Raw genomic sequence first — 24,382 nt, forward strand, 5'->3', positions numbered from 1 at the left:
TGGTGCCCTTCCGTCAATTCCTTTAAGTTTCAGCCTTGCGACCATACTCCCCCCGGAACCCAAACACTTTGATTTCTCATTGAGTCCAGAGCCGGCCCGCAAGCCAGGCCCCATCCCCAGTCGGCATCGTTTATGGTTAAGACTACGACGGTATCTAATCGTCTTCGATCCCCTAACTTTCGTTCTTGATCAATGGACACATGCTGGGCAAATGCTTTCGCACTAGTCTGACTTGGGCGGATCCAAGAATTTCACCTCTAACCGCCCAATTCAAATGCCCCCAACTGTTCCTATTAATCATTACCCCGGCCTCGTAAAGCCAACAAAACAAGACCAGAGTCCTATTCCATTATTCCATGCTAACATATTCAAGCGGTTGCCTGCTTTGAACACTCTAATTTTCTCAAGGTAAAAGTCTGGAGACGGATGGCCAGACGAGTCCAGCCACCTACTCCAGAATAAACTGGGGAGCAGGCCAATAAAAGGCATGCCGGGCGCCGCCCGAAAGCAGCGCCGGCAGCCCAGGCCCAACTGCCCCAAACTCCGACTACGAGCGTTTTAACTGCAGCAACTTTAATATACACTATTGGAGCTGGAATTACCGCGGCTGCTGGCACCAGACTTGCCCTCCAATTGTTACTCGTTAAGGTGTTTACGTTGTACTCATTGCAATTCCAAGACCACAAGGGCCCTAGATTGTTATTTATTGTCACTACCTCGCTGCGTTAGCATTGGGTAATTTGCGCGCCTGCTGCCTTCCTTAGAAGTGGTAGCCGTTTCTCAGGCTCCCTCTCCGGAATCAAACCCTGATTCCCCGTTACCCGTTAAAGCCATGGTAGGCCACTACCGTACCATCGAAAGCTGATAGGGCAGAAATTTGAATGACCCATCGTAGCCGTACGGCCAACGATTCGCAAAGTTATTATGATTCACCAATGTTGCCCCCCGAAGAGGGCAAGCCGGCCTTATATCTAATAAATGCAGCCCTTCCGAAAAGTCGGGCCTGTCGCGCATGTATTAGCTCTAGAATTACCACGGATATCCAAGTAGTAAAGCGGGTACAGTCAAATAAATTATAACTGATATAATGAGCCATTCGCAGTTTCACTGTATAGACTTGCTTATACTTAGACATGCATGGCTTAATCTTTGACACAAGCATATGACTACTGGCAGGATCAACCAGGTATCTACTAGGGGTTTGAAATCACAACGCCTGGAGGGGCCTGGGGCTTTGACGCCCTACGCTCCCGCCAGGCCGCCGTTTCTATCGCACACCCAAGAGGATGTTTTAACGTGGGGAGCCTCCGCGCCCTGGATTCTACTCCAGCGCCCGCTGCCGCCCCGGTCTGCAAAGGCATGGCCCGCGCCTACTAGAGATGGTTTCCCTCTCGTTTGCCGCGCCGCCTCCTCGGCAGACGATCCATGTTGTCAGCTTTAAAAACTGTTCACCGTCGACTAGTGCCAAACCCAGCGCACATCGCGTCAGTAGCTCCTCATCATTGCTTAGAGGCCGACCCGCTGCGCTGCCTCCGGCAAAAGCGTGCTTTGTAAGATGGTCTGCCGACTGCAAAGCCTAGGCCTCGTCATCAGCAGCCCGCCTTAAAGGACTAGCGCCCGTCAGCTGGATTGCTATATATATGTCTACCCACATGGGTATCGATACACACTAAACCGAAACTGAAGTGTTTGCAGGCCGTGGCCTTGACTGCGAATCGAAACGATCCCCACTCAACCCCACCGCCCCTTCTGGGCAATGAGCGGGCAGAACCCGCTCGCCTCCCAGCCGAACCTGCCAGCGCCGAATCTGCCACCCCCGCCTTGTTATTGGCCGAGTGTAGAGCAGAAGCAGCACTGCTTAAAATGCAGTTTTTGCCATCACACCTTTCCTTATCCTTGCTCTGACGAGTCAGACCAAGGATCAAGAATGAAGTCGCCTGCCGTGCTGGTTGTACCCCTACACACGGACTGCCTGTGCTCGTGGTCGTATGACCCTCGCACCTTCACATGAGTCGAAACTGTGCTGAGCTCAATGCCCTGTATGTTTTGTTTGTATAGCCCACAAAAACAACACAACCACCGCACCATGTGACGGGGTAGAGTCTGCTCGCCCAATGAGCACCCGGTGTGTTTCCTAGTGTGTTTCCTAGTGTGTTTCCTGCCTGGGTTCTTGTGTTTTAGTGTTTCCTAGTGTGTTTGCTGGTTCTTGTGTTCTGTGTGTTTCTAGTGTGTTTCTGCTGGGTTCCTTGTGTTTCCTAGTGTGTTTCCTGGCTGGGGTTCCTGGCTGGGGTGCGCCGATCCGAATAAAGAACCATTCGGCCCTGTGCATTTCCGATTGAGTGGAAATAAGAACCCCCGCGAGCTTGAGTTTATGAGTTTGTGTGTTTGTGAGTTTGTGTGTTCATTTGTTCATTTGTTTATGTGTTTATGTGTTTATGTGTTTATATCTTCATTTGTGAGTTTGTTTATGTGTTTATATCTTCATTTGTTCATCTATTCATCTATTCATATATTATCTATTCATCTATTCATATATTATCTATTCATTTATTCATTTGTTATATATTCATATATTCATTATTCATTTGTTCATATATTCATATATTCATCTATTCATTTATTCATTTGTTCATATATTCATCTATTCATTTTTATATATCACTATACACTAATACACTAATATATACTAATACCCTAGCAAAATTTAAAATATTTTCCCAATCATCTACTCGAATCTACTCGGATCTACTCGGATCTACTCGAATTCCCCCAAATTATATTTTTCAAATAAAAAATAAAAAATAACTGGGACACTCAGTATTCCCATGTGGTCCCCCACCATAGTACTAACTGAGCTGTAACCTGCTTAACTTCGCAGATCGAGACGGGATGCGGTGATGTTAGGTTCATATGGACCCAGTTGCTGATATGCATTTGCCCTTTTCTTTGTCCTGCTGTCATCTTCATTTTCACCCTCACCTTTTTCTTCCTTTTCTCCACCCAACAAATCTCAACCCCCAAACCCCCGAGTTGAATCTAAATTACCCAACCCTAAACCCTTATCTCCCCCCTCTTACTATAACACTACTATCCTCAGCTTGCAGCCCATTACCAGCCAGAAAGTTAACAATTTGCTTCTTTTTCCTACTACAATTATTCCACTTTCATTTCCCGCTATTTGTTTCCGCTCTGCTATTAAAGGCAGCGATAAAACATGGTATCTGCGCGTGCTCTCAGTGACTTTGACCATTTTCAGATATAATGTCGGATTACTCCCACTTTTAAACAGCGGAAAATGAGGGACAGATAGCTGCGTCCCGCACTACTCCGCTTTAAATTGGAGAATGAAATGTGCGGACTCGGATATTTAAAGTGCTTTTTATGTAATTGAATGCACGTGAGATCGGTGGTGCATGTCTTTATTCATCTCGATTATTGTTTTCTCTCTCACGCTCAACGCTTTTTGAATTGTGCTGTGACGGTGAGTATGAATGGCCACTGAAATATATTTTTATATTTCTTATTTGTTCGCTTGCACTACACACGTTAAAATTGAGCGGACATACAAAAAACATGCTGCTTGATTTGGCCTTCCGATATCCACACGCACGCAATTTCCTTTTTTGCTCATCTCCCCAACCAAATAATAGCGGGTGCATGGTGTAATAAAAAGGCGGATCAAAAAAAGCGCTTGCAGTGCCAAAATATTTTAGCATCTTTTTTGCCTGCCGTTCAGCCACCTGCTTAAATAAACTCGTGCGCGCCGCTCCTTCTCGTGGCATCGGTTTTTCATTTTCTTTGTTTTCTCTTTTCGACACCCATCACAAGAAATCGCCACCAGATGACTACACACGCTCAATTTACAACTATGTTTCTCAGCTAATTTCTTTTTGTTATAGGACCGCCTAATATCCAATACTGCCAGTCACTGCCACGCTTTTTACAGGGCGCCTCATCACCCATGGTCGCTCAATAGCATCTGCTCTCAAGCTCCGCCATAGTTTTACTTTTATAGTTTAGTTTACTTTTCGGGGATTAATTCAATAAATTGTTTTTAAACAACAAACTAGGGCTGAATCCCTATTTATTATCTATTTGCGAAAAGCGCTCTGCGCTTTTTGCTCCCCCGCCCAAAACTCAAAATTTCGCGCCGCAAAAATCTGCTATCTCTGCTTCATTCTATTTTATAGACTTGCGCCTCGCTCCTAATGCCTCGGAGCTTCGTCCTCGCGCTATCAACGCCTTGCGACGCGTCTAGCATTTGGAATTGGCACCAGCCACGGGCCTCACTATGGATCCCTGCCTGGAGCAACTAACCGCCCCGAAATCCAAGCTTTTCCTGAGCTATCGCGCTTTCTTATACATTTCCTATATAATTCTTTTACCGACTTTTGCTGCTTGCATTTAATCTGAATCAAGAGATCAGCTCTGTCAATGCTGCAGAGCTGGACAGATATACCTTGGAGGCTGCGCTTGTAACCATCCGAACTGTTGGGTACACATTTCTTTTGTAGCCTAATGCCCATTAGTTGCCCTTTTCTTTGTGAGCACTAAGACCTGCAGTCATAAAATGGGCAAAACAACTACATTTACTAGTTCAAGCTTCTCTTTTTTTGGACAGAATATAAATTTAGTCTAGTTATACAATTCACTCGTTAACATGTTAACAATGAATGAGGATGGAGCAGCTACCATTTGAGCATGTGAGCAGGACACCCAGGTGGGCACAGATCATACAGGGACAGACTGTGGAGTTCGGAAAATCATGCCACAGCAAGATGAAAAAGGCAGAGCTCAGCAAGGATAGAGGGTTGAACCCAACACAATATAGTCTCATTGGTTTCGGGGGGTTATGTTGGTTATTTTAGGTTTTGTAGTTCTTGCATGTGGTTGGAGTCAGACTTCAGTCATGGCTGAGGTTCACCCAGGTGGTAGATTGCCTCGCCCATACTTACGTTATCCTCATAAGGAGCTTAATAAAGCAACTTGAAAATAATGGATTGTACAATTTTTGTAATATATATGTATTAATTATATATTAATTATTCTTACATTTAATTTACTAAATGAAACTAATTTCTCAGGAGAATCACTCACTAAGCGTTGTACATGTGGCCACACTCGTGCTACACTTGCGTACAACAACTCAGATCGACGAGCTTATTCGGCACTCCAGCATACTGATACAACAGCGATGGGATTTTCTTGGACCCAGTGGCGGCACATTCAACAACAGCGAGGCATCTACTTTTTCTTTATTTTCCCAAATTGACAATGCGTTGCAATGGCAGCCGGACGACATTGGCGAGTATATTCGACATGCACATTTTTCATTGGAATTGACTGAGGACCAGGCGGAGATTCTTTGCGCGCGCAATATCATGTATGAGTTTACTGACAGCCACACAGTTCATGCGTACGCACCCTTTGGCAGCATTGATGGACAGATATTGGTCGTTGATTTGGTGTGGGACTCGGATAGTAGCAGATGGGTGTACTTCAACACCAAGGCGCTCGAAGTGGTGAGCTTGGACGATTTGCATAGTCGTGTGTTGAAAACCACGCGGATCACATTTGCAATTGCGACTGCAGAGGAGGCGTTGGCAGATGAGTTTGATGGCATTGATGATATTGGGCAGGACGGCTCAGACGATGATGGCGATGGTGACTACTGGAGTCGCTTTCCGCAACCTGATAAACCCGCGACAAAGGCTGTAAAAGGTGACTGCAATGGCGAAGACGGAGGCAAAGGTGGCAGCGATGATGATTACTGGGGCCAGTACGACCAAGAGAACCAGCCTGACGACAATATAGACAACTCGGATGTTCAGGACATGGACATTGAGACTAAAACGATGGATATTCTACCAGTTCTCCCTGATCAGCCTGCTGTGCCGCTGGCCGTGCAGAACGTGGCTGGGCAGCAGGCGCAGATGATGGTCGCCGAATCTGTGCGCCTTTCGCTGGCTGCAGCAGCATCGGCGGCCAGGGCGGTGGGGATGTCAGAAGCGGAGTTTTTAAAAATGTCTCTTGCTGCGTTCTCTTCCTCTGGTAACAACACGGAACCTTAAAAAAATATGCTGAGGATAACTTGTAACGCCCATAGTGGTAAGCACCAGTAGGTCGGTAACCAGTCGCTATTTTTTTTTCGTGTTTTGAATGGAAAAGTTAATGACTGCTCGATAAACGAATTTTTATCTTCATATTAGTCTTTATTATTATTATTTTCTTGTAACAAAATTATTTATGCGCATGCCCATTGGCTTTAGACTTTTAAAAATCGGCCGCTTGTCTTCATTAAAAACATCGCAGAATACTCGCAGAACAATGGGCATAAAGGTGGCAGATCTGGAAGACGCGCACGTTCCATGGAAAAGTGTGCATGAAAAGGCGCTTAAGAACGGCGACAGATCCTACATTGATCCGGCGACCGGGTACACTGCGTTCACTGAGTTGTCGCACAGGGACCGCGGTTATTGCTGCGGAAACACCTGCAGACACTGCCCCTACGAGTATGAGAACGTCGGCAAGCCTGAGCAGCTGAAGGAACAGGCACGCGAGGCGCGCATGAAAGCCCGCGAAAGGCGCAATAAGAAGAAGGAAAATAAAGCTGCTGACAGCAACAACGATAACGATAACGAGTCGGCTTAGCAGCAGGCGGACTGAGACGAATCCTGTTGGGCGTTCGAGCTGCCAACATGGCGCCAAGAATATGCTTGGCCCGAGTTATTGCAACTTGGAGACACTGTCGCAGCCCGACAAATAATGTATTTCCGTGCACCAGTCACTGCGCGCACCCATAAAAAGCAGGCGCACTATGCTGCGCAGAGAGCTATCCAAGCATGCAAGACATGGCCCTGCCTTTTGTTTTGTCTGCGATTATTCTCCAATACATAACTTTTTAAAACTGCGACTGGGAAAGTATTCAACACAGCAGAATCGCACCGACATGATTGACCGCGCCGCCGTCACCAACGGAATAAAGCTCAAGTATGGCGCGTCGCTGCGCGCACCGTGGCTGGACCAATGTGCACAGCACGTGGAGCTGGAGCTGCAGCAGACCAGCGACGTCAAGAGCCGCGCCAACACGGTGCCGCTGCACATCGAGGCGCAAATCCGGCTGGTGCTCGAGCAGCTGCTGCACTCGGAGATCGGCATCTCGTGCTTCCCATCGCTGGTGCCATCCGACCAAGCGGCTGGTGTCGCTCGGCTGCCAGCGTCGGCGCCGGGTACATTCCTGCAGATCCAGGAGATTATAGACGTCGGCGTCAGTAAGCACGCGTTGTGGGAGGCGGTCAAGGAGAAGGAGGACTTTGAGCTGCGCGGCATCCGCCCAAGCTACATGGCGCCCGCTACCGACGACGACGAAAGCGCAGCCACAGTTTCGGCTTCGGCCACACAGATGAGCGCGGTGCAGGCGCAGGGCCTCTCGGGTGATGCCGAGCGCGAGCCGAGGATTCCGCGCGGGATGCTCAAGCTGACGCTGACTGATGGCAAGAGCTGCGTTTCGGCCATTGAAATGCAGCCGATCCCGCAGCTCAGCGCCGAGCTGCCTATCGGAACCAAAGTCCTGATCACAGCCGGCCAACCCATGGAGCCAACGACAGGCACGCTCTGCCTGATGGCCGGATCAATCCACGTGCTGGGCGGCGCGCCGGCGCAGTATGCGCAGTACACACTGAGGGCGAGGCTCGAAAGGCTGCTTGATAAGTGACGTGGATCTGCGCCAGCACAAAAAAATGCAGCGTGTGCCATCGCAAATAGGAACGGTCCGTACCATTTCTCTTTTTATAATTATCTCTTCTTTTTGCAATTGCAATTGCAGCGCACCACCAAAAATAACTTTCCACATAATCCGCTGTCCATTTCTGCTTCCATTTCTCGCGCACTCAATTACTCACTCACTCAATTACTCGCTCACCCACTTACTTGCTCACCCACCCACCCCCACCCACTCACTCACTCCATTGCTCGCTCACTCACCCTCTCCGCATATCGTCGCCATGTCATCGCTCGACCCCAGCGAAAAGCAAAAGAAAATTCTTGCGGCCAAGAAGAAGCTCAAAAGCTTCCAGGCCAAGCGCGCAGCAGCCACAGGCGTCGGCAGTATTGGTGGCGACTCGCCGACTCTGCTGTCGCCCACAGCAGCCAACTTCATCAACGACAACGACGACAGCAGCGCCAACGGCAACGGCAGCGGCAGCGGACTTGACAACGAGCGCACGGCGCCGCAGTCAGAAGCCGGCTCACCAACCACACCCTCTTCTAGGGAGGAGGAGGCCGATGTGCTGGCCAAGGAGCTCGAGCAGCTGAAGCAGCAGATCAACCGGCAGCGCGAGCACCTGCAGGCTGAGAACCAGCGCACGCATGACGAGCTGCAGGGCTGCCAGGAACGGCTCGTCCTGGCTGAGGTGTCTGTGGCGGCCACCGAGCGAGACCTGCGCGAGGTCAATGAGACCAACCAGGCGCAGCTCGCCGAACGAGACGCCGGCTTGGAGTTGGCTGCCCAGCAGCGCGCACAGCTCGAGCAAAGCCTTGGCCAGCGCGACGCGGACATTGCGGCGCTGCGTGCAGCCGCCGAGGATGCTTCGCGTGCACACTCGGATGAGACTGAGCGTCTGGCACGCGAGGCCCAGCGCGCCGCCGACACTGCCTCAGCGGAGATGGTGGCCCTTGGCGAGCAGATGTCCGCTAAGAGCGCAGAGCTCGCGGCCTGTGTGCTGCGCGCCGAAGCCGGCGAGGCCCAGGCGGCTGCGCTCGATGCGGATAAGCGGGCGCTTGAGGCCCAGGCCCAAGACCTCACAGCTGCGCTGTCCGACGCGCAGGCACTGCTGCAGCAGACGCAGGAGCGGCTGGAGCAGGAGCAGGAGGCGCATGCGGAGTCTGTGGCGGCCTTGCGCGCAGCGGCCGACGAGCAGAACGCCGCGCATTGCGATGCTGTTGCACAGCTCAACGCCGACATTTCGCAGCGCGACGCAGCGCACCAGAAGCTCAGCGGCTCGGCTGCCGAGTTGGAGCAGCAACTCGGCGCCGCGCAGGCGGAGATCAGCGCCAATCGGCAGCGCATCAGCGAGCTCGACTCTGACCTGGCGCACGTCGGCCAGGTGCGCGACACTATCCAAGCCAAACACGACAAGCTGGCCGCCTCGCAGAAGGAGAGCCGCAAAACCATCGAGCGCACGGCGAAGGACCTTGAGAAGACCAAGAAGGAGCTGGCCGACACGCGGAAGGCCCGCGACCAGTTGGACACTGAACTGGCTGCTGCTGTGGCCGCCCATTTGGCTGAGAAAGCCACACTCGATGCCCACGTCACCGACCTTCAGGCAACAATTTCGGAACGCGATACCAGCATCGCCGCCGTGCAGTCCGATCTGGACCGCCAAACGCAGGCCCTCGCGGACCTGACCGTTGAGTACCAGAAACTGCAAACGCAAGCGGCCCAGCTCGCTGCAGATCTCGATTCCGCCACCACGGCGCATGCCACGCACGCGCTGGATCTCGGCCAGCAGCTGGACGAGCAAACCACCGCACGCCAAACTGCAGAGCATGCGCTCGCGAGTGCACAGTCGGACAATGCATTGCTCGAGGAGAAGAACGCCAAGCTTGCTGAGGAGCTGATGATTGAGGCCGAGGCCGCGCGCGAAACGTTCGAGGAGCTGTTGCTGGAGCACGCTGATTTGGAGAAAAAGCACCAGAGGCTTTCTGCTGCTCATGAGAAGCTGGCTGACCGTCACCGCAAGGCGATTGCCAGCACGCAGGCATGGATCACTGAGCTAATGGAGTCGAGCGTACGCCAGAAGGACGAGGTTGACAGCTGGGATGCCCAGGACAGCGGCTCGGAAACGGTAGCCTGAGGGCTGAAATATTTAATTCAACATGTTTCCACACACCTCCCTGGTAATGTGTGCTAACAGGCTTTGCTGTGCATTGATTGAGTGAGTGAGCGAAGCGAACATGTATCAACTTTGTAGTGGTTATGAGAATAAGCAAGTCCAAAAGCGAATTTGTTCAAAACTAAAAAATTAGGGAACCCTATTGAACACTACTCCCCTCTTCTGCCTTTTATAGTAGCACAGAGTTGACTATACGCGCCCTTTTGGCCAATGGGGGTGTTTGTTTGTATGCTTGTAGCATGTGAGACGAGCCTATGTGTTAATAACCACGACAAACTCGTTTATATTAATCACAATTGCTAATACAAATAAAAGAATGAGGCTACAAGTATCCTGCAAATCGACATCCTCCCCACAGACTGCATAGCAACCTGAAAGGTGTTTAGAAGCTAGTGGCAATAGCCCACTATGCTTGACGATATTATCCAGCTCGCTGCTTTTGAAGAGAAGAAGCAGGGGCAGATGGATTCTTGCGCATACGCTTGGGCTTGGGCTTGGGCGTCACTATAGACTCATTCGGGTTCAGTCGACTCTGAATATGCCTTTTTGCGCAAGAAGCGGGTTTTGGAAATCCCCTGCTTAAAAATCTGGACTTTCGCTATAACTGTGGAAATTCTAAAATACATTTACACCAGTGAAATGCGCAGTAGCAGCAAAATCTTTGGCTCAGAACAATGCCAATTTCAAAATATGAACCCCAAAATTTTTTCGTTTCGAATGCTGCAATAATTGAAACATTTGCATTATTTTTCATTCTCTTTTTCTTTATCTTCTTCACTCGCATCGGTAGTTTTCATTATATTTATAGGTTATAATTCCAATCACCAAAATGACTTGCCTTTCTCTATTCCAAACATTGCCCTACGATATTATACAGTCCATTTTTGGCTGCCTGCAGCGGGACTATGATGATAGCTTTATAGATAATGTTTGCCTTTACAACCGTTTTGTACCTCTCTATAACTGCTGTCAGCGCTGGCGAGACATAACTAGGTGTTCGTTTTCCAACGAAATATACCTGGATTTTGCTTGGTTCAACAAGAAGCTTGAACCCAATCTGGTATCGTGGCCATATATTTTCCCGAAACTCATACGTCCAGCCATTGATTTAGTAAAAAATAGTGGCGTTAACTATCGTCGATTGGTATGACTTATTTAACGGCCGCGCTCTGGAGTTTTTGCTTTGCACCCAGTATCACGATACTGTACTTCCGTCAGCATGCCTACTTCGAATCGAAATCAAAGACAGAGCATATATGGACCTAACTGATGTGCCTTCTGTTGAGGAACATGGGCGCGAGTTTGGAAAGCGTATCGAACGCATGGCCCCTGCTATAAAAAGCGTCGCTTTAAAATTTCATATAAGACCAGACCCCAGTAGTCCAAGGATAAAATAGTATTTTGGTAGCTGGGTTTCGGCTATTATTCGGGGCGTCAAAACCGTAAGTGCCACGTATTGCTATGGTATAATCGCTCCTTCACTTGCCACAATCTCTTGAATTACGAGCCTGCAAATTCTAACGAAAAAGTCCATCGACTATTTTATTGTCCACGCTCGCCACAATTCGAGCATGTTAGTGTCGCTTAACCTGAAAATATTTATTGAATCTCCATTGGCAAGTCTTTTTATGGACAGCCAAGGGCGCGAACTTGCATATGATTGTCTGGAAGTGTTTCATCTGTTGCTATATGATACCAATTATTCTTTTCTGACAACCAAGCATCTTTCATTCAGTGATGAGTTTGTCCCGCTTCCCAGCCTTAAATATTTTAATATTCAGGAGATACAGCACTTTGGCAAAGTGCCATTTTTAAGGGGCAACAACTGTACCTTGGAGAGGCTGCGAATTTTGGTTAACTCATGGTTGACTCATTTTCTGCACCTACCTGGCATCTTTTCGCCGAGTAGCCACCCAAATCTATACACCATCATATTTTATGATGGTTACCAGTTCGGCCAATCCCACTTTATTATGTTGCCTGAAGCACAAATACAGAGTTCGTTCAAAGCAATCACCGCTTCGGCGCCGTCACTGCAGGTACTTCCTATGTGTCCCACGTTTCTTCCTCAATCGCTGATCGAGCAGCTGAAAGCCACCACGACATTTGACAACATTCAGTCTCTGAACATAATCGATAGTGAGTTGGAATTTTCGGTCATTGTGCTTGTGCTTCAAAAAATTTCTCTGCTGACCACGCTTGGCTGCCGTTTGGGATCGGCGCACATATACCCTGATGTTCCACAAGCCGAGGCTGTAGACTCTTTGACAGTTGCGTTGCATTCACAAGGTCGGCATTTTTAAATCTCAGGTATGTTACTCATTGGTGAAAGTATGCCTTACTTAAAGCAGGTTGTCATGGCTGCAGTTTATTTTTCAAGTTGCTTTATCAACCCCCTTATAAGAATAACGTAAATATGTGCGAAGATGTCTACCACCTGGGCGAAGCTCAGTTCGGGCTGAAGTCTGACTCCAACCACATGCAGGAACTACAAAAACTAAAATAGCTAACGTAACCCCCAGAACCAATGGGATTTTATGGAGTCATGGCTGCAATTTACTTTAAATTAGTGTGTCCCAGATTCGATATTGTGAGGACTATGCATATGGGCCATGATAATCCATTTTTAGAACATTTCGGATATTGGGACGTTGGAGCCCTTTCCCTAATATTCCGACCAAATCGAGTGCCTTTTCCGCCATAGGGGCTATTATGAACATATTTAGTCAGACCGGATTTTCTTTAACTTTGTTTTTTTAAATCTAATCATCAGTTTATTTGATTTAAAATGTTACTTTATGCTTTTATTCCTTAATGGCAACTGTTAAAATGGAGACCACCCCTTATAATAATTATAAAGGCTGTTTTCTATCTTTTTAGTTTTCTGTTCTTTAATTCAAAGGTGCTGCCATTTTTTATACGTGGGTCATTTTATTTTTGTCGCACTTTTCTTCGTTTTTATAATTATTTTTGTTATTTGCTTTATCTTGTATATAAATATAATAATACAATTACTTGTTTTCATGAATAAAATGAATTTCCAACATTTGCCGTCAGTGGTAATACACAACATTGCGCATTTTTACAAGGAGAGCAGTCGCGCATACTACTCTTTGCATCATACACAGATTGTTGCTGAACTTGGCTCACAACAACTGCCGTTTCTTGCGGTGTGCCAAAGCTGGCGCGCAGCAGTTCTCAGAGACATGTATAGCACGCTTAAAATTGACCTACAAACCCACCACATCAACAGCGTATGCTTTAAACAATGCAACCGCTTAGTAAAAATAAGTACGCGTTGTCCTGAAACCCTTGAGCGTCAGCACGTCTTGCGAGTCAAAGTAAATGTCGATATCAGCCAAATTTTAAGCGGGTTTGCCCTGAGTGCGCTTTGCCAGCACCCATTTGCCGAGTGGGTGTTCCCAAGCTGTCGCAGCTTAACGCTTCATATTGACTGCAATCATTCAACAATATCTGAGAACAGCAGCAGCAGCCGGGCAAAAGAAAACGTGGATGCGTTTGTTCGACAATTGAGCAAAATGGCACCACATGCAGGCGGCGCCAAGGTGGTCTTTAACAAAACCAGTGCGATCAATGGCATACTCGGTGTGTTTGCTGGTCAGCTACTCGCTCACCTATGCCGAGACAAACGGCGAGTCTTGTATTCCGCTGATCTTGGAATTGAATACTCGAGCTTTAAGCAATTGCATTGTGATAAACTGACGCATCTGCGATTTGACTGGGATTCCAACCACATGGCATTTGTTCGGCTCGCACAAGTCCAATCCGGCACACTGTTCAGCCTGACTGCTTGCTCGCTGCAAGTGCATGACCTCGACACACTGATTCTCGGCAGTAATGCAGAACCAGTAATATTTAGGAATATTAGCTACCTGCGCCTGGTGTTTTCAAAAACAGATGGTGACTTTTCGACTCGCACGCCTATTGACAGAGCCACTGCCATATTCCCAAACCTGCAGACCATACTGATTGATGGTGAATACACGCTGTGCAATGACATGCTCTTCAGGGGAGACCGCAGCGCACTGAGGCAACTACGACTGACAATAAACCCTCGCACTCTGGACACCCTATGCGCTAGCGGCGCGCTTGTCAGACAAAAGTACAGCTCGCTCAGATGCGTGGCACTGGGCGCCACCGGGTTCCACTCTGGGACCAGCACACAGTCGGACAAGTTGCTTCAATTGCTCACCAACATGTCAGCCTGCGCGCGCATACTGGATATCTCCCGAATGGTCAGACATGACGAGGCATCTATCGCCCCGTCAAAACTCGTGCGCGGCATATCGTTTGGCAAACTTGGCCACAACCTGCAAGTGCTGGACATGGGCACCTGTGAGCTGGGCTACTTTGAAATGCTCTCTGTTATTGGCGCAATGTCGCATCTAACCGACCTGCACTGCAAGCCTCTGGACTTTGAGAGCACATTTAGTTTCATGCCAGAATCCAAAGTGTACCAATTTATGAGCGAGACTTTTGGCCCTTTAAACACCAACTTTAGGTTCTGGCGCGTTGGTGCAGTTGGCACGATCAGCATGAAGAGTTTGGCCAAGATGGCTATAATGACGGCTATTATTTGTCCAAACTTTATGTTTGCAAGTGTCGCTCCCAAAAACAAGGACGAGTATGAGCGCCATATAAGCAAGGCACTCGGGGCGCCCGAGACAAATGAATACATTGAACGGATTCGGCCGCTACTCTGCGACCACTACGGCTCGAGCAACCATTGCCTGGCGACACGCTTTATGGAAAAGAAAACAACTATTTTTTGAGAGTATATTTTATTTGTTGTTGCGAATGTGTCGCCATCGTTGAACATGGGGTTTAATAGTACATAATGAGAGCGCCCGGGCCACCCACCCGAAAAATAGGGCACTTATTTTGCTAAATCTCAAACGAGTGGTACGCTGGGAATACAAAGTCATCGTCGATGGCCTTGCGCAGCTGCTCGGTGATAAACTGCTCGAGCTTTTCGACGTTCTTCAGCACATGGTGGTGGGCGTCGCCAATCTCGGTGCGGATTGAGAAACTGTCCAAGAGGCTGGTGCGCGGCAGCTCCGGCTCCAAAAAGCAAAAGTTTATCCGGTCCTTCAGGTATGCAACCACCGCAATGGCTGAAAACTCGATCTTTGTGATATGCAACGTCACAGGCAAGCTGGCAAACTGCGTGGCCGGGTAGTTGAGCTGCAACTCGGTCCGCAAAACAACCGACATGTCGCCGCAGTACTCGACCTTGGCCGTCAGCTGCATGTCATCCTCGCTGCGCTCCACTACCACTTCGCCGGGCATTATGCGGAAAATATCGCTGCTATTGCTGTTGCCGAATTGGGATTGCTGCATCACCGTCTGCATTTGCGTCTGCATCTGCGATGGCCGTGGCCCTGCGAGCTGCTGTGGTTGGTAGAGCGCACCGGCCGAGTTCCATATCCGCGGCGACGGCGTTTGAGCGCCGGATCCCATAAGCAGATCCATCCGGGGCCCGAAATAACTGCGCACAGTTGCCTGTGACAGTGGCCGGCCCGGGAGCTGGCTTAGCACGGACTCCAGGTCATCGTCGATCTCCTGATAAGCGTCCTCCGAGCTCCGTCGCAGATCATTGCCAGCCACTCCGGGATATGTGCTGATGTTGGTTGGAACGGTGGGTCTGGCTGGCGTGGGTACCGTGTACACGCCTGTGTTTGCGTTTGTGTTTGCGTTCGTGTTGTTCGTGTTGCTTGCGTCGTCCTCCGTTGCCAGGTAAAACTCGGGGAATGGTTCTGTCAGGTCGAGTATCTCAAGCTGCGGCGGGACGCTGCCAAAGTCCAGCCCCTCGACGCTGATTTCGCCGAGAAATATGGGCCGCTGCTCCAAATTGGTGAAAAACGAATTCAGTTGTGCCTGCACACTCTGAGCGACCTTTTTGTCAAGTTTTTCCCAATATATTGTGAACGACATTTTGCGCAAACAGGCAGGGAACAAGTAAAAATAAAATAAAAGTACTGGTGAGAAATTACAAATACAACAAAAAAAGATTAGTGGACAAAAAAGACTAGGCGATGTGTATGGCGAGGCGCGCAAGGCTTAATATGCGGTCAATTTATATTTTTCGGGACCGCTAGACAAGCCGAATCGCGGCAAATGTGAGAGCTACCAATCGAGCTGCTGCCGAGCCGGACCGGTCCGGTCCGGACCGGTCTGCATATTAAAGGCTGCAATTAGAACAAGGTTTTGTCTCTGTAGTATATGTGTTGGCGTTTGGACAATTGGCGAGGTATAACTTAAGGTATAAAATAAATGTGTGCGCTCGTATTTGGACTGTTCTGCCTAATTTATAAATCAATAAATCATAAATATGAGTAATGATTGAAAAATAAACACTCGCTTTTGTATACTCATACATTCATATCAACAATCATCGCTGATGCGCTTTGCTTGTGTCGCAAATGTTTTAATGGTAATGGCAGCTACAGTCACCGTTGCGTATAAAGGTGTGCGCACATGCTTAATATTTTAAATGAAACGCCGACCTTTGTTATTTAAATTTTTTTGCATCTTTTAGTATTTTCAACGCAGTGTACTTTTTTTGACATCGTTATATTCTTGAAATAACACGATGCACCAGGCTCTGTGCCACGTCGATGTCCTGAGGCAAATATTTTTGACCTACTACAAAGAAGGGTGGGAAATGATGACCAGCGCGTTTGAGACCAACTACATGCGCGGACTGCACCCATTGGCTGCTGTCTGCAAAACCTGGCGTGGTGTTGCATACCATCACTTTTTGGCCAAGTGCATGTCCATCGAGGTTTTCCAGCCGCCTGATCATGGCCGGCGCGGTGAGTATTTTAAGTCTGCGTTTGAACAGGATGCCTGCACTACCATGGGCCCTTTCGGCTACGTCTGCACGCCATCGACTCGGTCCATTTATCACTCGAACGCGTATTTGATCCCGCGCACGGGCAACAAGACGACAACATTTTATCTCTATCTTGGCAACAATGTCACAGCAATGGACATTGTGCACTGCTTGAACTGCATTGCGTTTGCAGAGTATGAGTGGCCGCTGGTCACTGCACTGCACATTGTGACCGACACGATGTATGTTCCAGGCCCGGCCAATGAAGATAGTATACGCCGGCCACTGTACCATAGCCTGAATGCAATAGCGCCGATGATAGAGTGGCTCTTTGTTGCAGCGCCTAGAATCGACTCGGTGATGCTAGGATCCAGGTCAAAATTCGTTTATCCGGGGCAGCTCCCCTTGCAAGGCGCGATATTTGACAACATTGCGCAGCTAAAGAAATTAGAAATATCCTCTCAATTTTCTAGCTTCACCATTCCGCCGGTGCTCCCCCCACTGACTGTGCTCTCAATCTGCCCGGTTCATTTTACCCACCATTTTCTCTTGGCAAAATTATCAGCCGAGCACCTGCAAAAGCTATCGCTGCACCACATTCAGCCCCGACACTTCTTCAAAACCATCGGCATTAGCGGCCCACAGTCGCCAGCCGTGTTTCCCGAGCTGCGCAGCTTGGGCCTGTACTTCTCCGTACCGCGCATCTCGCAGGATGCCAGCAGCAACTGGTACAACAGCCACGAGCACAACCTTGTGAGATTCCCCAAATTGCGTCTGGTCACCATATACAATTACTACTACAACATTTCGGGCATATTCCGCGCACTGCTACAGTCGCCAGTCGAGAACCTGCGCATCTCCACGCAACCCTTGTTGTTTGTGTCTGCTGAGATCCACCGTTTTATGAGCATCAAAAAGCTCTGGGCCAACTTTGAAATGGGGCAGGACCAACAGCAACAGCAGCAGCTACTGGCCGGAAACTACTTTGATCGGCTGTTCTCGTCGCAAACGCCGCTCACAGACATGTCAATATGTTTACCAAGCAGCGACTGGCGCACCTCGATGACCTCAATTGAGTCTAAACTGCTGTACACGCTGGACCTTGATTTGAAGCTGGGCTACACGCAGGCAATGTCAATTATGAGTGGCCTCCCGCGGCTTGTTCACTTCCGGTGTGTCATCGACACAATGAGTGTTGACAACAATGCCAGCATGCGGGATATTCTGTGTCAAAGCCATCCCATTTGCAGCACGACTGTCGAGCATATGGTGCTGGTGTTCCATCCGCAGACGGAATCTGTCGACATTTCTGGGCGGTATGCTGTTCTTGCGCACATGCTGTCACTTATTGCACGCGTACCCTCGCTGCTGCACTTGCGCTCAAGCTACTCGGCGGCCACATTCAGAATGCACGTTCGCAGGGCGCTGGCCATTAATGAATTTGCTACCATAGGCCGGCATTTGAAGAACATAAAGTATAATGCGCGTGCCAACAGCGGCAGTAATGTCGTCTTTAGTTAAATTGACGACAACAATAGAACTTTTAAAGTTAGATAGTTAACTGGCTGCAATATTTTTGTTGATAATAAGCGGCGAGAAATAAAATTTAGAGTCTGGCGCTCAACTGGCAATCTAAATTTTTACGTATAATAATTTTAGTGCTTATTTTCGTTGCAAAATATCAATATTGTATATTAGTTCCCATGTGATATCCTTCCACGGCACAAATAAAAATAAAGTAGTAAAATTTTTGTCATTTTTTAAAAAGTAATGACTATGCGCATTAACAAAACTGGTTATATGAGGTTGTAGGGCGAAGATGAGGATGATGATGAAATTGGTGCTGTTGCTGGTGCTGTTCGGATGTCAAGCATGTGTGCGGGCATGTGAAGTTTGTAAGAGCTATCCGACAACATCGACACCATGGGCAACACCAAGGCTGAAGAGGTCAGTGGCGTGTCGGGAAGCGGCATGGCGGGCATCGGTGGCGGCGACATCAATGGTGGCGGCGGCAAGGGCTGATAGAGATAAAGCTCGCTCTGGTCTACAGGGCTGGCATATGCAGCATGGCTAGTAGAGCAATTAATAGTAGAGTTGCTAGTTTTCATCATCTCGGGTAACGGCGGAAACTGCATGGAAGTGATCGACGAACTAGAGAAGCACATATCGAGCTCCTGGTACTGCTGCTGCTGGCCCTGCTGTGCGTACTTAATTATTATGCGCTGCGGCCCTGCTTTGCCGCCGTTTTTCCGCGGCAGCCCGGATTTGGCCAAAGACAGGTTGTCAACACTGTGCTGGCGCTTCATCAGGCTCTTGCGCTTCTCGTTGGACGTCAGCAGAACGCCGCTGGTCTCTGCTGCCTTGGCGATAGTGCGCACACTCGGTTCTGCAAGGGAGACTGTATCTGCAGCGGCCATGGTGTCTGTGACAACTACTTTGTCTGGGACAGCCGCTCTGTTCAAAACATTCGGCGTGTCCGAGATAGTCGGCGTGTCCGCAACAACTTCGCTTCTGCAAGAGTATTCTGTTTCGTTGACTGTGGGCTGGATGCTCTGTGAAAACATCGGCACACGCGATTTTGACGCGTTCTGCGACAGCAGCACGGATCCCGAAGGAGTGTAGCGGTGGCCAGGCACGGTTGTATTTACAGCCGTGCGCAGCATGGGAGACATGGTCAACTGGGACCCGGCGATTCCTCGGGCCTTGCGCTCAGATATGGTGACCAGGCGTCGGTGGTCGTGGGCCATCTTCACGCAGTAGCGATGGGCCAATAACCGCTGCTCTGGCAGCAGCTGATTCCACGTCAGGATGTCAATGGGCACAGAGCTTGGGGGCTCTAGAGTGCCCGGTGCATTGGTCGTGGTCATCGCGGTCAGCAGCGCTGCCGACGTGGGCGAGTGTGTAGTCTGTTGGTTCGCAGTTGGCAGCGATGTTATGGTTGTCAGAATGCTAGTGCTGGAGTTGCTCTGTGTGGTGTACCGCGACTGCATGGCGCTCGGCGAGAGCTGTGGCTGCTGCGCGTTGTTCACATCCCTGCTGGCACAACGCGAGTGATTGGGCGGAGCCATCTGTGTGACAGTAGAGTTGCGGCTGCGAGTGCGCGTTCCGCTTATCGAGGCCGTGGGCGTCGGTGTCGCGGCCCTCGGGTCAAGATTTATTATTGAGCGGCCATTCAGTTTGAGCTGTGAGAGCGGCGGCGGAGCAGAGCCGTTCTCTGTTGACGCGCTGGTGCGCTGGTTGACCGAGGCCATCGCGCGAGCGGCATCGACGGCAAAAGTGTCAATCGAGCCGTGCGCGACAATGTAGCTCTTGAATCGATCGTACTCAATATAGTCAAATGCCGAAAAGTTTTCCTCAATGTCAAAGTACTCGGGAGTGCTGTGTTCCGGTGGGGTCTTGTGCTTCTTCATGGCGCTGCGCTTTCGCGGATCGAGCGGCTCGGGCTCCAACAGCATCTCCTCGAGATCGATCGAGATGTCAAAGTTGGACTGGCTGTTACTCGGCGCAAAGGGCGGGTCGAGCTGCTTGGCCTCGAGCAGCGTCCAGTTGATGGACGAGAAAAACGGGTGGTTCTTGATCGCCTCAAAGCCACCAGGCCCGCAGCCAAGGCGCTCGTTCGGTTCCTTGTTCAAGAAGCCACGCATAGCCGAAATGCAATCGTAGCTGATCTGCACGTCGGCGACAATGGGGAACTGGATCTCCTCGTACAGCAGGGCGAGCTTCAGCTCCTCGTTGCTCTTCTTGTGGCGGAATGGCCGCTTTCCGTAGATGCACTCGTACATGACAACGCCGAGCGACCACCAGTCAACCGAGTATGTGTACCCTGTGCCCCCGACGACCTCAGGAGCCATGTAGTTGGCGGTGCCGGCAACCGAGTAGTGCGGCACCGTGCCCTTTATTCGGGTGGCAATGTTAAAGTCAGTCAGGGCTGCGTGGCCGCGGTCATCAATCAGAATGTTGTCCGGCTTGATATCGCGATGCACAATGTGGTGATTCCGATGCAGGTGGTTAATGGCACAGACCAGCTCAGCCATCCAGAACTTGACAACGCCCTCGACAAAGCGGCGGCGCAGCATATGGAACCGCAGGTCGCCGCCAATCATCAGGTCCATGACCACATACATGGTGAACTCGTCCTGGAACGAGAAGCGCAGGTTGACTATAAACGGGTGGTCTATTTCCTCAAGCATGTCGCGCTCGCGGATTGTGTTATGGTGAGACTTCATATTGATGCAGGTTGCCTTGTTGATGTATTTGAGGGCGTAAGCCTTGCCCGTTTCCCGGTGCTCAACTATGCGTACTTTTCCGAAAGACCCACGGCCAATGACTCGCAGTAGCCGAAACTTGTGAAGCCCGAGTCCCTGCTCCGACTGCTGTTTTCCCATGGCGTTGCCCATTTTTTTATATTTTTGCGAGTGCGTTGGTGAGAGTAATATGAATTGAGGAATATATAAGGTAAATGCAATGGTATATAGAATAAAAATAATAAAGTAAATAATGCGGCGGCGGCAGCGAAAGAGAAGAGAAAAGAATACGAGGATAAAATCTATAAAAGGTGTAAATAAAAAAGAGGGTGTGCGCTTTTATTTTGTTGCCAATTAAGAAATGAAAGGGGTGCACAGCCGATGATTGGTGGAAGGGAAGTGGGGATGTGTGGGAAGAAAGGACATCCCTGATGTCGGTCCTTGTTTTTGTATATTGTTGTATTCCAGCAAACGAAGAATAACAAAATAAAATATTGATGCTGTACAGCCCGCACCGATACGAACAGGACAACGACTTTGATGTTGACACTAAATTAAATGGCAGGAATCAAATGATAGGACTGCCAGACGCTGGCATTGGTGCAAAAGCAAAGCATAACAACAGATCACCATCACCCTCATCGTTAGCCATTGATATCAACATCACAATTATTGTTTTATATTGCCTTTTTGGCCCAACCGACACTAGATTAGTGCATGTGAGGACAAGTCGGATGGCAACAGTGCTTATCATTGGCGCGCTGTGCGCTGGCAGCAGCAGCAGTGTTATTGGCAATGGCAACGGGAATGACAATGCCAATGGCGGCCGATAAAATACGGGTTCGTTTGAAATAGTAAACGAATATCAACACTCCTCAAAACGTAAACTGTCGACTTATTTAGTGCTACACGCGTCAGGCGCTCGCGAGTTAATTATGTCAATTATGTCACTCCGATGGTTCTCATTAATGATCCTCCGTTTCCAAAATATCCAAAAAGGACAAAAACAATAATTGACCGCCTTTTTCTTTTTTTCTTCGTTTTATTCCTCACTTGCCGGATCTTCGGTCCGCACAAAGATAGCCAAAGCGATTGTTCTTCTTTGACCAGCCCAATGCAGGTTGAAAGATCAATAATAAAAAGGTAAATAAGGCACAAGACTGAATAACGAGAAAGAAAAATAACCAACGCCGTTACTCGTCTTTGTTTGTTGGTGGCGTGACTCTGCCCTCTTTGTTTTTTCCCCTTCTGTGTAATGGTGTCGACAGGTAGGGGCGGCATATGGCGAAGCAGCACAGATAAAAAGGAATGCCGGATGGACGTTCAGTTATCAAATATCAAATAAGCAATTGTCTTTTTCGACGCTTTTCTATTATCCACAATATATTTTTTCTTCTGCTTATCGACTTTCTCCACATCAAATATCAAATAACAAAAACAAAACCTACTGCACTGTCGATCAAACGAGTAATCCGCTTGGATTTACCTTGTTCTTTATTCGCTTTCTTGGCTGCCTCTGTTACTTTCAGAAACACTTTCTTTTTCTTCTTGTAAATCATCACTCGAGTTTCCTGTTTTCTATTATTTTGTTATTTATTTTCTCGCTTCTCCACACTTTCGCAGCATAAACCGGGCGGTCGACACTCAATGAAGGCGGTCAACAGCTTCCGCTCGCGCATGCGGCTGGCGGACGCGAGCATCGATGCAGCAACAGTAGCATCGACCACAACAAACGCTAATGCATGCTGCGAAAACAACAACGACGCGGCAGCGGCAGCAGCACCCGTGGCGCAGCGGCGACGGGCATGCACATCAGGCAACAGTACCGACGCAGTGGCATTCCTCTCGCCGCCGCTCACCGGCGTCAGCGGCGACAATAGTGCGCGGCGTGCGTGGGGTGTAGTGCCGCGCAAGCTACGCGGCCTGCACCCGTCGCCGGGCTTGATCTACGTGCGCGAGAACCCGGCGCTGGTTACACAGGCGATGGACAAGCTGTACGCGACGCTGGTCAGCACGTACAGCATTGACAGCCGCGACATTCGCGTCACCGACGTGCCCACAGCGTTTGACCTGCCGGCTGTTGTCCGGCGCATTGGCAAGGACAAGCATGTCGTGGTTATTGTGGGTCTGCTCACACGCGACAGCGTGTGGTTTGATGCCGGCCAGATCGACCGCGTGCGCAGCTACCTGCTGCAGTGGTCGCAGGAGAACTGTGTGCCGCTGGTCGACGGCCTGCTTATTGGCGACTCGCACAAGGAGCTGGCTGGACGCATTGCAAGCCCACAATGGAACGTGGCAGCACAGGACAACATCGCATCGGTGGCACCTCTCCAGCTGGCGTCTTCGCGGGCTGACGCCGACGAGGGCGACATTGGTGGTGGCGAGTACATGTTTGGGCACTATCTTGCACATCGCGCCATGGAGATGTTCTACTTTGAGCATCGCGGCTGGTGACGGCCATTTGATTGAACGAACATTAAATGAAATTATATCAATTGAACACGATGGCGCTGGACAAAATATGACCAGAGAAAATAATATACACTGTAAATATGTCTACATTTATGAGCACACCTTGTACTGTGGAGCTCGCGCGCTGGCACGCGACACATGATTCCAGAAGCAATTAAAGTATAGCTGACTAGTATTTGTAAACCCCTTGCATTCACTTTTTTGGAATAAACAATTCTTGCATTCTCTTTCCGCAGCCAGCCAGACATAGACATGTTGCCCAAGCAAGGCAGATGCCATGATGTGATGCCATGTTGTGATGGGTCGTATTGTGACTTTTTATTTTCATTTATTTGCCTGCTTTTTACTCACCGGGCATGCGCGAGGCAGACCGTGTGACTACGCACCCGACTAACTTTTCCCCAAGTAATTAATGAAAAAGGTGAACGAGATGCAACATTGAATTACAATCCCTGCTTGCATTGCTGCATTAACCATGGTAATATTTTATCCGCCGATATGGATAAGTGCGAAAAAGTAAAATATAAACTGCTGCGCCGTGCAGCGCGGAATATCGCATTACACGGCCTGGTACTGACATCTCTCCTTTATTTATTCTATATTTTTATTTATTTATTTATTTGCTAAAAATCCTACAAAAGTATTGTATAGCTGTATATCAAAAAATACCAAATGATGTATATATCGGATAGCGACAGCGGCTGTGACTGTCGCCGCCCACTCAAAAGACACTGCAGCCAAAGGGCCATGGCAGAGCCAACCCTTGCCAGCGGCTCCAGCAGCGTGCTCATCATAGAGCCAGCTGAAAACACCACCATAATCAATGCCGACGAGAACAACAGCCATTTTAGTCGCAGCGGCAATAGCAGCGGCTGGCCATCGCTTCTTGGTATCGCGTCTGTTGCCTCATTGCTCTC

At 49.2% G+C, this 24,382-nt stretch overlaps 10 protein-coding genes across 10 annotated transcripts; 8 read left to right on the plus strand and 2 right to left on the minus strand.

Moving 5' to 3' along the window:
• Positions 1-5,026: 5,026 nt before the first annotated feature.
• BX661DRAFT_21849 (uncharacterized protein) lies at positions 5,027-6,171 on the plus strand. The gene has a single exon (XM_051538798.1). It carries the CDS (start codon positions 5,067-5,069, stop codon positions 6,069-6,071), a length of 1,005 nt encoding a protein of 334 aa, XP_051391357.1. The 5' UTR covers positions 5,027-5,066; the 3' UTR covers positions 6,072-6,171.
• A 156-nt stretch (positions 6,172-6,327) lies between these two features.
• Positions 6,328-6,651, plus strand: BX661DRAFT_198508 (uncharacterized protein; the record flags this gene model as incomplete). Its single annotated transcript, XM_051538233.1, has 1 exon — positions 6,328-6,651. The coding sequence occupies one exon, from the start codon at positions 6,328-6,330 to the stop codon at positions 6,649-6,651; it is 324 nt and encodes a 107-aa protein (XP_051391358.1).
• A 298-nt stretch (positions 6,652-6,949) lies between these two features.
• Positions 6,950-7,714, plus strand: BX661DRAFT_171141 (uncharacterized protein; the record flags this gene model as incomplete). Its single annotated transcript, XM_051533677.1, has 1 exon — positions 6,950-7,714. One exon carries the CDS (start codon positions 6,950-6,952, stop codon positions 7,712-7,714), a length of 765 nt encoding a protein of 254 aa, XP_051391359.1.
• An 83-nt stretch (positions 7,715-7,797) lies between these two features.
• BX661DRAFT_182841 (uncharacterized protein) lies at positions 7,798-10,296 on the plus strand. The gene has a single exon (XM_051536062.1). The coding sequence runs from the start codon at positions 8,004-8,006 to the stop codon at positions 9,852-9,854; it is 1,851 nt and encodes a 616-aa protein (XP_051391360.1). The 5' UTR covers positions 7,798-8,003; the 3' UTR covers positions 9,855-10,296.
• Positions 10,297-11,254: 958 nt separating this feature from the next.
• BX661DRAFT_21854 (uncharacterized protein) lies at positions 11,255-12,681 on the plus strand. Its single transcript, XM_051538799.1, has 2 exons — positions 11,255-12,203; positions 12,464-12,681. Exon 1 carries the CDS (start codon positions 11,465-11,467, stop codon positions 12,194-12,196), a length of 732 nt encoding a protein of 243 aa, XP_051391361.1. The 5' UTR covers positions 11,255-11,464; the 3' UTR covers positions 12,197-12,203; positions 12,464-12,681.
• A 198-nt stretch (positions 12,682-12,879) lies between these two features.
• Positions 12,880-14,742, plus strand: BX661DRAFT_21896 (uncharacterized protein). The gene has a single exon (XM_051538809.1). It carries the CDS (start codon positions 12,917-12,919, stop codon positions 14,684-14,686), a length of 1,770 nt encoding a protein of 589 aa, XP_051391362.1. The 5' UTR covers positions 12,880-12,916; the 3' UTR covers positions 14,687-14,742.
• A 56-nt stretch (positions 14,743-14,798) lies between these two features.
• BX661DRAFT_143399 (uncharacterized protein) lies at positions 14,799-15,848 on the minus strand (the record flags this gene model as incomplete). Its single annotated transcript, XM_051533005.1, has 2 exons — positions 14,799-15,174; positions 15,424-15,848. 2 exons carry the CDS (start codon positions 15,846-15,848, stop codon positions 14,799-14,801), a joined length of 801 nt encoding a protein of 266 aa, XP_051391363.1.
• Positions 15,849-16,506: 658 nt separating this feature from the next.
• On the plus strand, positions 16,507-18,270 carry BX661DRAFT_171145 (uncharacterized protein; the record flags this gene model as incomplete). The annotated part of the gene is made up of 2 exons (XM_051533678.1): positions 16,507-16,991; positions 17,223-18,270. 2 exons carry the CDS (start codon positions 16,507-16,509, stop codon positions 18,268-18,270), a joined length of 1,533 nt encoding a protein of 510 aa, XP_051391364.1.
• A 152-nt stretch (positions 18,271-18,422) lies between these two features.
• BX661DRAFT_182845 (kinase-like domain-containing protein) lies at positions 18,423-21,318 on the minus strand. Its single transcript, XM_051536063.1, has one exon. The coding sequence runs from the start codon at positions 21,144-21,146 to the stop codon at positions 18,546-18,548; it is 2,601 nt and encodes an 866-aa protein (XP_051391365.1). The 5' UTR covers positions 21,147-21,318; the 3' UTR covers positions 18,423-18,545.
• Positions 21,319-22,303: 985 nt separating this feature from the next.
• BX661DRAFT_182846 (uncharacterized protein) lies at positions 22,304-23,652 on the plus strand. The gene has a single exon (XM_051536064.1). It carries the CDS (start codon positions 22,641-22,643, stop codon positions 23,445-23,447), a length of 807 nt encoding a protein of 268 aa, XP_051391366.1. The 5' UTR covers positions 22,304-22,640; the 3' UTR covers positions 23,448-23,652.
• The last annotated feature ends 730 nt before the right edge of the window (positions 23,653-24,382 follow it).

Source organism: Kickxella alabastrina (assembly GCF_025024165.1).
Source record: "Kickxella alabastrina strain RSA 675 chromosome Unknown BX661scaffold_12, whole genome shotgun sequence".
NCBI lineage: Eukaryota > Fungi > Kickxellomycota > Kickxellomycetes > Kickxellales > Kickxellaceae > Kickxella > Kickxella alabastrina.